General features: G+C 36.5%; 1 protein-coding gene across 4 annotated transcripts in view; it reads left to right on the plus strand.

The window, feature by feature from the left end:
- Positions 1 to 13,090, plus strand: part of LOC141899955 (protein Hook homolog 3-like) — a 114,947-nt gene that overhangs the window by 11,861 nt on the left and 89,996 nt on the right. For all 4 annotated transcript variants that reach the window (XR_012618651.1, XM_074786596.1, XM_074786599.1 and 1 more), the window contains exon 2: positions 4,641 to 4,723. Coding sequence is in view for 3 of the 4 variants with exons in the window: in XM_074786596.1 (XP_074642697.1) it covers positions 4,685 to 4,723 (39 nt within the window). In the remaining variant the exon portion in view is untranslated. The remainder of the gene's footprint in view (positions 1 to 4,640; positions 4,724 to 13,090) is intronic.

Genomic DNA, 13,090 nt, shown 5'->3' on the forward strand with positions numbered 1-13,090 from the left:
GGTCTTAACTTGTCTAATAAAGCATAGAAGGGTTGAGGGATATATTAGCAGACTGTGACTGCATATGATGTTGGTTAATTGAAGGTAATTTACATCTTCAATGCCTCCCAGCTAATTGGACTTGTGATGGATAGTGATTGAATGAATTGGTGGTCCCTGACGTTACAACACTCAAAATAGATACAGCCGTATTCAGACTCATTTCAAAATACAAAAAACATTTTCGAAACAATTTGGGACACATGTATGTATATATTTATTACATAGAATAGGGCCTACAGGTATACAGAAAGCACCGAATTTAAGTACTGTTGCCATCGGAAATTCTGTATATTTAGGCCTATATTTAATTCTTTCTTGAAGCCTGGAATGGATCAATGAGATTAATTTTTCGGCCAAATATACAAATGTATGCCAGCAGAAAAGCGATGATGTCATAATAGGGACTCCCATTGAAATAAGCACTATAAAAAGCACCTGTAAAACTATCTATGCTAAAAACGCCTTTTCTAGCGATGTAGTTTTAAACTGTAACAGCTGAAAACGGGGGAAATGGCATTTTTTAAGAACAAACCAAAAATGGCTAAATTGGCAGAAGCAGTTTAAAACTGAGTGATACATAAACGGCTGATTCTGCCGTTATTGGCGGAAAACACCAAATTGGCAGAATAAGCCGTTTTTGGAAAGTGTTCCCAACTGCTAAGTCTAACCAGGACTAACGTTAGTACCAACCACAGGGGCTCGTATCTATGGAAGCCCTGAAACGACATTACGTTTTACGAATTACGTCCTTAAACAACATTACGAATTCGTAAAATTTATGAATTACAAGTTACGAATTACGTCTTACGAGTTACGTTTTACGACTTACGTTTTGGGCCCTTACGTATGGAAGTCCTTAAACGACATTACGAATTACGTTTTACGATTTACGTTTTACAAATTCAAGTTACGTTAACGATTTACCATATGAGCTCCCTGCATTTCGTATGTCGTGTGAGGTCAAGGTCTTATACAATTACGTTTTACAAATAACGTTTTACGAATTAAACGTTTTACGAATTACGTTTTACGAATGTTTTCCATTGACATATTGGCTATTGCTTCAACAGTTTTTCGGAAAAACACGGGCTTTGCAATGAAGTCGAATCATGACGAAGAATGAATCTGACTGAATTTATTTTGCATTTCGAAATATATATATATATATATGTATATATCAGTAGTAAAATTGAGGGAGTTTCGTATGCATTTTCTATTACAATATAGAGTAATAATGAGACCAAGGAAGTCAAAAAGTGACTTATGATAATTTCAAGTGATTAAAAGTATGGAGATTCCTGCATATGCCCGGATTCATTAATTAATAAATTACAAACCCTGACACTGTCCTGTTTGGCAAGCGCACGATGATTAAGACAATACAAAACTGGAAATTATTCGGGGTTCATGGAGATAAAAAGGAATTTGACTCCATATCGGTGCGGATACAATTGTGCAATTGTTACAAATGATCAGAACAAGTCTTAGCTTTTAATAATGAAAATATATATATTTATATTTGAAAGCAAAGCGTTTGGACTGCAAAGTCATCCATCATCGTTAATAGTTGAAGCATTCGGCAAATAATTACAACCGATCACATTACAGTGCTGCCTTCTGCCTGTAAGCTACGCAAAGTTATTAATGACACGGAGAGTGCACCACAACCTTGACCTCTTGTGATAAATTGAACCGAAATGTAGTGGTAAATGGTTGCCCAAAACGTAACTCGTAAGACGTAATTCGTAAAACGTAGTTCGTAAAATGTAATTCGTAATGTCGTTTAAGGGCTTCCATACGTATCAGAGTTATAGGTAATGTAAAAACAATAATCTGTTAATCCAATGTCTATAGTATAGACATATATAAAATAGGGGGCTAACGATGCTCACAAACTACTCAAATTCAGTCACTTACTATTTCATTATTTCTCATCCAATTTCGATAATCCAGGCATGATATGAAAGCTAATAGCTTCCTGCTTATAATGAAACTAATCCCGTTAACTTCCAATGAATATTTCGTGAATTATTTGTCTTTGAACGCAAAATAAGGCCCGAAATCGCCAGGACAGAAAATGCTATGATGCTGGTTTTTGCAGATTTCAAACATTAAAACGAGTTTGATGGGAAATCCTTCACCAATTTTGATGATGGAGGGCTTCAAATGCGCAAAAAATTTGAAGAACTTGGGAGCTTTTGTCCTGATTGGTCTGTAAATGATAATTAAAAACCTCCAATGAAACCCAATTTCTCACCAAGTTTGTACCGGGTCACTCCAGCAGGTATTCACGTGAACCTGCGGTATCGTCTACCATTTTACTTCCGGGTTTTATTTTAAGATCTAAAATTGTATTTCAATATCGATTTCTGTGAAAGTGAAATCTTTAGTTGATTTGGTTTTTGGGAGGAATATCTTTATTTGCACTACAGAAAATATCAGTGCTAAGTCCAGGAAAGCTTTTTCTCAAATCGGATGGATGACCTTGATATGCTAATTAGCCATGTGCTCAAACTGCAAATTCAATCAAATTTTATTCTGCAAAAAATATCAAATCTAATTCAATTTTACTTTATTGAACAAGGTTAAACAGCAAATGCATTTAAATTTTGCTTTATTGACCAAATTTCAGAAAATTCAATTCTATTCCACATTTATATCAATTAGACCAAGGGAAAAGATTAGTCTGAGGTATTTGTTCCTGCCAGCTCCAGTCGCTGTCTGTGCTACTTATGAAAACACGATTGAATTGTGTAAATTATTAGCCTGGGATTGACTAGTCTATGAGCTGGGCCGTGTATTTGGACAAATTTAACCCACAGAATGCATCATTTGCCATTTTGTTAAAAGCTGACAGGCTGGCCGCAAAGTGCCCCTTGGGGCTCTTGTTGATTTCTCAATTTTCTTCAATTTCGTCGTTTCGTTAGTTTGTGTTGTTGTCCTGGCCTCAGTCCACAGGTGCCAGCACGTTCCACAAGTTTTCAAAATGGCCCCCGTTGAGTCGACGGAAATTTACTCTTATTTTACGGCCGATTTGCACATGGATTAAGATCGTCAGGTGAGGCGTTATATGTATCAAACAAACAATGAATCTGTTGTGTGTTGATTACAACAAAAATTAGACGGATATCTCAACAGACTACGGAATGACAGGCAAATTACTTTTCAGTCAAATTGGCTGACGAAAATTGACTTGAAAAATGACCTTCCCATTCCTGACTGGTTTGTGAAAATATCTGATCTTGAAACTGAACCACAGACAGGTTACTGACTAATGTGTAGTCTGAATACCAGTCATTACGGGTTTCCCTAACGTATGTCGCTTAACTGATAAACAGAGGTTAACTCATTGCAGATTTCACAGTACTAGGTACCAATATCTACTTGCAAACTTTTGACTGAGTGCTCGTATATGAACAAAACAAAAAGGAGCGAACAAAAAGTCAACAAAACGTCTTACGTTCGATAAAAAAACTGTGCCCGGCGCTCTTTTGTAACCATTGATTTGAACCGCCAGTGTTCTAGATTCTTATTCACTGCGCTTGGTGTGCAACATGTGATACTCTGGCAGTCAGTGATAATGTGATACTCCTGGAAGAGTAGTCTGAATACCAGTCGTTATTATGGGTTCCCTACAACGTCTGACCCTAAACTGTCATATAGAGGTTAACTCCTGTTCATTGCAATGCAACAACTGATTTTAATGTCAAATCAAACCTTGTACTCAAATGAATTAAGTAGTTAACTTATTTACTTTGAAAACATGCTTTATGTTAGGCCTAATATATTTGATGATTTAAAGTAGGAACCGGGGAGTTTATTGATTTGATTTGAATTGAATTTATTGCCACAATCAGGATTTTCAATACGGACTCAATTGATTGAGTGTGAAAATGTAATATGTCTCCCTTAAATAATCCTAAATGTTATCTTTTGTTGATAAAACTCATTAATTTTGGTTAGTTATACCTTAAGAATTTGAAACAGGAATAATATCTGCTTTGGAATCGATGTCAGTCCAAGTTCAAGTCCGAATCCATAATTTACATTCCCATCGTGCAACACGAAAAGCCGCCATATTTGTTATGTTGCTTCACTTCAACTATTTTACGAGGCGACTAGTCAAAAGTTTTACGACTTATCAAAAGCTAATAAGGATTATCAATTTATGCTAAAAACAATATTTAACTTCCATCTGATTACAGAACAGTCAATTTGAGGTAAGTTACGGCTGTATTTCCGTCAAGTACTGTATCCTATCCTATGGTTTTTGTCAATAATTTCTGAGTTTGGATTGATTGCCAATGGTTTTTCTATACGACCTGGCCCTGCGGTATTGCATTTACCCACCGGCAAAATCCGCCATCTTTTTTCTTGGCGTTCTTGCTTATGAAAGCGTTTGATTTATAAGGGGTGTAATAGATGCTCAAAGCCTCGTCCCTCAAAATGGGGGATGAAAATTAATCTTGAGCACTTGGGAACGACAGCTAGGTACTAGACTACTCAGAAGGGTTACGTTGTTACGAAGTTCCCTACCCTGTCACTTTCATCCCAATTGGTACTCGGCATATTCACTTTTGCATGCACTTATGTTTTAGATACACCTTGTTTAAAGAAGTGTACATATGGTGGATACCTCAAAATGGATAAAGACTTATTATGTGAAAGTTTAATAAAATGGGTAAGTGTGCAATGAAATCAATGTTGATATTGAGAATATGCCAAAATTGACATAGGCCTACCACAGGCACTTGAATATGGGCTTTGGCCTTGTCGCTGTGTTTAAAATGATGAAGTTTACCGTGATCTACGATAAAAAATACACCGGGGTTGCCGTCCTAATTATCCATGATGCAACTGTTTTACCCATGATCCAATGCGCGCTCCTCGCCGATACAGAAAGGCAGGAAATCAGTAATGCTTAAATCTAACCGCAAGTATCGGGACAGCAGACGTCACAGCAATCCCGAAGAAGCATTTGGTTATTTCCATTAGAGCACTCATGCCCCATCATCTGGTGGTCGCACTTCCGGTGAATTTTCAAAATCAATTTTGTTGCTGGTTAAAATATTTAATGGAGCTAAATCAGTGTCAATGTTTCCAAAAAATCATCTACAATTGAAATCATGGGCCCTCCTCATATTTCAGGATAAAATTGACATTTCGGGACGAACTTCATCGTGGGTAAATTCATTATAAAACATGGTGGATTATCGAAGTAGGAATAACATAATCGCTGGTGAATTATTACATGTTTATCCAATTATCAAAGCCCATATTCATGTACCTGTGGGCCTATTAACTTGTCAGTAGCTTCAATTTTAATTGTATAAGCGTAAGCCCTTGAGGAGCTAATAGTATTGTGTCATAATATTCCTCATGAACATACATGACATGTTTGTGTTAACCAAATCTCACAGATTTTACAATCAATTGAGTTAGATCTGATCAACGAGGTTGGATACGCTGCAATTAAAAGTTCTCATTGTAGAGAATTTGAATTGACTGACTGGTCACACAATGCAAATGATAAAGGAAAACAGAATCTTGATTAACTAAATATACTAACTAAATTATAAATATATACAAAACCGAAAATGATATAATACATGGTACCTAACATGGAATTAGCCTTAATTACTGAAGGAAAGTCCTGTAAATTATACTTTACCCAGGTTAATTGAGGCCCAGGTCCGGTATGATCAAGAGTGCCTGGACCGTGAATGCGCGGCACTATCCTAACCAGACAACCTTTAAATTCAACTCCTGATTGCTCCAAGAAGATCCAATTTGGGACTGCTACCATTTTGTTAGCCCACTTGGGACTTTGGTCCCAGCGGGCTATTGCGTTCACTTTTCGTCCGTGGTCCGGAATCCAATTATTTTTGAAGTTTTGAAGACGCTTCAAGGTAACGTCTTGATATTTGGGTTAAACATGTATCTACCCTAGACACATCTTCAGCCCCAAAACTGGCCCTGTCAGAATCAAGATGGCCGACTGGCAGCCATTGTTGTTCGCCAAAATCAGCACTTTTTACACATTTTTAAACTTTTTGTCGGAAATTTTGAAGACGCTTTGATCAATTACCTTGATCTTTCGGATATATGCGAATCCCCCCAGGGCCCATCAGCATAACAAAATTGGGTTGATCGGACTCAAGATGGCCGTCCTATGACCTTTTTAGTGGCCAAAAATGTTAATTTTGGCCCGAATTCTGAGTCCTGTAGCTTCATACTGGTTTGCCATTTCTCACTGCAATTTGTGATGGGTATTCTTTGGAAAGGGATGTTTTAATTGGCGGCCATCTTGGTGTCACCAGTACTCATTCGTAAGTGGGAAAAAGTTTTTCCGCATTATATTGATACCTAAGCATATTTTGCTACCACAATCAATTAGAAAGTTGTAGCTCATAACGTGTTCTATGATTGTGGTGAGTTTCAAGGTAATTTTGATTTGATTTTGATTTTGTATATGGCCACCAGGGGGCGTTGAATAATACAATATCTTAGCATTTCTTTATTATATTTGTACCTATGCATATTTTGTAACCACAATCAATTGGAAAGTTGTAGCTCATGACATCATCTATGATTGTTGCGAATTTTAAGGACATTAGTTATTTTATATGGTCACCAGGGGGCATTGAATAGTATAATAACTTAGCATTTCCTTATTATATTGGTACCTAGGCATATTTTGTTACCATGATGATTGCAAAGTTGTAGTTCATGACATGTTCTATGATTGTGGTGAGTTTCGAGGTCATTGGGTTTTGAATATGGTCACCAGGAGGCGTTGAATAGTAGAATAACTTAGTATTTCCATATTCAATTGGTAACGAGGCATATTTTGTTATCACAATCAATTACAAAATCGTAGCTGCTGACATGTTCTATGATTGTGGTGAGTTTCAAGGTCATTGGTTTTTGTATATGGTCACCAGGGGCGTTGAATATTGAAATTGTTAGATTGTTGAGCATTTGGAACCACTTCCCAAGTGGGCATGGTGTCCCTGGACCCCTAGTTTCAGTAACATTTTCCATTTTAAGGCAGAAAGCACCTGTCCCGTCTCTTGATAATGTTTTTTAGCCCACTTGGGACTTTAATCCCAGCATGCTATTGCAGAAGTTAATAAGACGCTGTATTGTAATTCTTGATATTTTGGTTACACATGTATCTACCCTAGACACATCTTCAGCCCAAAAACTGGCCCAGTCAGAATCAATGAACGTTGAACTTTTTGACGGAAATTTTGAAGACGCTTTGATCAATTACCTTGATCTTGTGTATATATTTGATTCCCAAGGGCCCATCAGCAGGAGAAAAATTGGGTTGATCGGACTCAAGGTGGCCGTCCTATGACCTTTTTTGTGCCCAACAAAGTCACTTTTGACACAAATTCTGAGTCCTGTAGCGTCCTATGATATCAAATTACCGATGCTTGATCGGAAACTACTGACAGAGAAATATTCATTAAAACTGCTGATATGAGCTTATTTTTACCGGTTTCTTCACGCAGAAATGCAGAAACGCAGAAATTGGTGTGTTAATTCTACGGACAATTTTTAGGTTTCATTAGAGCCGCATGAAGTCGAAACCTGTCTGTGGTTTGGTTTCACGATCGGATATTTTTACAAACCACATGTTGGTATAAGCCCATCCGATTATAAAAAGCTTACCACTAAGCGATTGGGTAACTATTAACTAAGCTGCATGCAAACATATTTTTACTACAGCTGTATACAAACGAATTTGACCTTCCAACTCACTCACTCTGCTTGCTTGTTACGATTTGGTTGCTGAGAAAATAAACATTTTTTTCTCATCAGTGGGCTATTTATTACTACGAGTTTTGTTCATTGTTTATCTGTTAATCTGTAGATGGAGATGCTCGCAAATTGATTTAAGTGTCTAATTGAGAGAAAAAATCTTTCAAATTTTCAACAAATCTTTTAAACCGCAGCAATGTATCTTCGATATGATAAGTTTCCTTTTTCATCGGTAAATGATTTCCTGAGATGCTGAGTAATATATTTGCAGGTTATGCATAAAACTCTTGGACCCCTTCCAAATCTCATGATATGATTGGATTTTTTTGTGAGTAAGATAATAGGCCTATCTACATTTTTTCGAAACTGTTGTCGGCACGGTTTTGTGCTTCAGCATTGGGTTTTGAATGAATTCTTAAGAAGCAGAATATTTAATCTTAGTATTTTTATTCAATTGTAAATCATTCATCGTGGCTCAGAACGATTGTGAATTTGGCTATGTTGTCTGTATAATTTCAACAACACAGTATAACGGGAATGATTACTGAAATTGAGCTGGATAAAGTAAAATTCAATTTAGCTTTATTGTCCGTAAAATAAACACACCAATTTCTGCATTTGAAGAAACCGTATTTTTACTGAGATAAACATGCAATACTACTGATGTTGAAATTTTGGGGTTAGCAGGTCTGTATACCCAAGACAGGTATTATTTAGCCAATTATGACGCAATAAGTGGCCATCTTGGTGTCTTCAGTGCTCATTCGTAGGTGGAAAAAAGTTTTTCCATATTAGGCCTGTTAATACCTGTTACGACCAATTGAGAATCCTCTGGAAATCTTGTTGCGAATTCCTTGAAGTCAAGTATTAAAGACCAACGACTTCCACATTTCAGATAACAGCAATTTATTTTACGTAGTACTGGTCTGGCCGTAACTCTCGAACTGCCTGCATGTTCACAAAACCAGATATTTATATTGAAGACCGTGACTGTGAACAGACAGTACAGTTCAGTGGTTCTTAGCACACATTATATATAGAAGTTATACAGACAGTTTAACAGAGAAATATGAATATACAAGATAGAATACCATGGAGATTATATACATTTCACATACATGGACATAACAGACGCCCCCCCCTTAAAAGGGTCAGTCAAATTTATTATAGCACTTTAATAAACTATAGAATGAACTGCAAAATGTTCAGCCGTTACTCATTAAGACTTATTATAATTCAAAATTCCTTCTTCAAAATTCAATCATCACAGTAATAGACCTAAGTACAACTAGATTCTGGAAAGAGCGTCGGCTATCACATTATTCTTGCCACGAATATGATAAATCTCAAGATTGTATTCCTGTAACATAAGACTCCATTTCATCAATCTTTTATTACGGTTACACATTGACTTCAGAAATGTTAACGGGTTGTGGTCCGTAAACACGAGTAGTGGAAACTTTCTCATGGATGTATACACATTAAAATGTTCAAGAGCGAGTATAAGTGACAAACATTCTTTCTCGATTGTCGAGTAATTCAATTGTGCACCAGCAAACTTCTTAGAATAATAACATACCGGGTGCTCAATACCGTTTTCATCAGTTTGAACTAATACCGCACCCGCGCCAATGTCGGAAGCATCCACAACTAATTTAAATTGTTTGCCGAAATCAGGTGCTAATAAGACAGGACTACAAGTTAACAAACTCTTAACAGATTCAAAAGCAATCTGACACTCTTTGGACCAGAACAATTTAACGTCTTTCTTCAGTAAATTCGTTAATGGTTGAACTACTGAAGAAAAGTTTCTGCAGAACTTTCTGTAATATCCAGCCATTCCAAGAAATCTCATGATACTTTTTTTATCTATAGGAACCGGATAATCAATAATAGTTTGAATTTTAGCTGAAATTGGTTTGACATGTCCTTGACCAACTACGTGACCCAAGTATCTAACAGTCGCTTTTCCGAATTCACTCTTAGATAGATTAATGGTGAGATTAGCAGCAGTCAGATTTTGGAACAAACCACGTAATTGTTCGAGATGTTCATTCCAATCGGTAGAAAAGACAATAATGTCGTCCAAATAGACAATGACACACACTAACCCTTTCACAACTTTATTCATTAACCTTTGGAAAGAAGCGGCCGAGTTTTTCATGCCGAAGGGCATAACCTTATACTGATACAACCCATCCGGAGTTACGAAAGCAGATATCTCTTTCGCACGGTCAGTCAGTGGAACCTGCCAGTACCCTTTATTTAGATCAAATTTCGACACAAATTTTGCTTTGCCGATTTTGTCAATAAGATCGTCAATTCTAGGCATCGGAAAACAATCTGTTTTAGTAAGTGAATTAACTTTCCTATAATCAGTGACAAAACGCCACTTACCGCCAGGTTTAGACACAAGGATACATGGTGAGCTCCACTGACTGTCGCTAGGTTCTGCTACTCCTAATTTCAGCATTTCGATCACTTCTTCCTTCATGATTTCTGCTCTTTCAGGATTTAGACGGTAATGATGTTGTTTAACAGGACGAGAATTACCAACATCAACATCATGTTTAAGGAGATCAGTTAAACCAGGCTTTTCTGTGAACAAATGTTTATACTCAATTAGTAAATGATTTAATTGAGCCTTTTCGTCAGATTCTAAATGCTCCAAATGACAACTAATCTTTTCAAGAAAATTATCACTAGTTACAGTTTCCTTAACATTGTTACTACCCGAACTAGAACGGTCCAAATAGTTATCAAATTCACAACAATCATCATCAATTTCATCTAAACTATTTACAGTTTGAACACTAGAATACGATTCTGAGACTAACGGTCGGTTTAAAGACATGCAAGATTCCACTTTCTCATTATACGGTTTAAGCATATTTATATGACACAATTGCAATTCTTTTCGGCGATCAGGAGTTTGTATTAGATAGTCAACATCATTTAATCGCTTTTGAACTATGTACGGACCGTGGAATTTAGCAGTCAATGAATCGGTCCGAATAGGGAAGAGTACTAAAACTTAATCACCACAGTTGAATTTTCGATTTCTAGATTTCTTATCATACCAATGTTTCATCTGAATTTGTGCTTCTGCAAGATTTTCACGAGCACATTTCCACGCGTTATGTAGTCTAGATTTGAAATCAGATACATACTTTAATAAAGGAATATCCTTTACATCCGACAACCAATGATCTTTAAGAGGTTTTAGCACTCCTCTCACTTGATGTCCAAATACTAATTCGAAGGGCGAAAAACCCAGAGACTCCTGTACCGCCTCTCTCGTCGCAAAAAGTAATAAATGCACCCCTTCATCCCAATCCTTTCCGTTCTCATTACAATATACTCTTAACATAGACTTTAAAGTCTGGTGAAATCTCTCAAGAGCTCCTTGTGATTCGGGGTGATAAGGACTAGACTTGCTTTGCGATATACCTAACTGAAACATAACCTGTTGGAAAATGCCAGACATAAAATTGGATCCATTATCAGATTGTAACGATCGAGGAAGTCCAAACAATGTGAAAAACTTGACCAGAGCTTTACAAATTGAAGGTGTATCAATTTTTCTCAATGGAATAGCTTCAGGAAATCTAGTCGCTTTACACATGATAGTAAGTAAGTATTGATTACCCGATTTCGTTTTCGGTAAAGACCCTACACAATCACAAATTATCTCTGAAAATGGTTCACCAATGGCCGGAATTGGTATTAAAGGAGCAGATGGAATTCCTGACTTCCCCTTTCCACTCACTTGACAATCATGACAAGTTTGACAGAATTTCACTACTGAGCTTTTCAAACCAGGCCAAAAGAAATGTCTCAAAATCTTACTATACGTCTTATTGACGCCCAGATGACCTCCAAATGGAGTTTCATGCGCAAAATGTAATATATCAGAACGATATTCAACAGGTATAACAATTTGATAAACTGTTTGCCAATCGTTATTAGCAGGCGCCGTAGGCGGTCGCCACTTACGCATCAATATACCGGACTGATAGAAATAACCAGTAGAACTATCTAGAAGTTGTTCTTTTGAATCAACAGCACTATTCATGATATTTGTCAAACTCTGATCAGACGACTGTAAAACAACCAAATTATCTTTAGACAACAAATTACAGTCAGGTATATCACAAGCAGAATTTTCAAATATTTTCTGAAGAAACGTTTTATCTAAATCAACTGCTAAATTTTCAGCACTATCACCAGACAATTCAGAGATTTCTGTTTCCAAAGATTTAGACCTACTACGAGTCGTTACACAAGCAGGAAATAATCCTGGCGTTATTTCATTCAAATTCCCTGTCGCCTCGTCACAGTTTGGGATCAAGCTAACAACTGGATTTAAGTTAACCTCTCCTCCAGCAATATCATTACCAAGTAAGAATTTTATATCTTTTACCGGTATAGAAGTACAGACCCCAACAACGAAAGATCCATTAATTATTGCCGAATTTAAATGAACTTTATGTAATGGTATACTCAGAACTTCATTGCCTACACCCTTAATTAAGACATCTCTACCTGTATATGTTTTATCAGACAATGGCAACGTATTTTCTAGAATAAGACTTTGCGATGAACCAGTATCTCTAAGCATTTTAACACTCACTGACGGAGATGAATCAATAGATACCGTACAGTCAGAAACAAAAGGATCATACAACTTAACCGAAGTAGAATGCATTTCAGGTTTACTTTGAAATTGTAGTGTTGTAGTGAGAACGGAACCAGACTGAGGTGAAGATGTACTATAAGTTTTCTCATTTTCACGTTTGTTTTGTAGCTTAAAGCAATTAGACATAATATGACCTTGCTTTTTACAGTAGTGACACACAATGGATTTATTTACATCCTTTCTAACTGTAGAATTATCAACCGTTTGAACTTTAGGTTTGAATTGTTGATTTTTATTAACTTTATGAATCAATGAATATTCATCAGATGATTTAGCTGCTTCTGATAGATTATCAATTTTCCGTTCATCTAAATACGTATGTAAACTAGGAAAAATATAACGTTTGAATTCTTCTAATAAGATAACTTGACGTAAACTCTCATAATCACGATTAACCGATTTTGAATCACACCAACGGTCGAAAAGCACCTCTTTTTCACGTGCAAACCCAACGTAAGTTTCGTTTTCATCTTTCTTTCGGTTTCGAAATTTTTGCCGATATGCTTCAGGAACTAATTCATACGCACGCAAAATTGACTGTTTAACGGTTTCATAGTTAGCACTATCTTCCGGTGACAA

Source organism: Tubulanus polymorphus, chromosome 2 (assembly GCF_964204645.1).
Source record: "Tubulanus polymorphus chromosome 2, tnTubPoly1.2, whole genome shotgun sequence".
Lineage (NCBI taxonomy): Eukaryota > Metazoa > Nemertea > Palaeonemertea > Tubulaniformes > Tubulanidae > Tubulanus > Tubulanus polymorphus.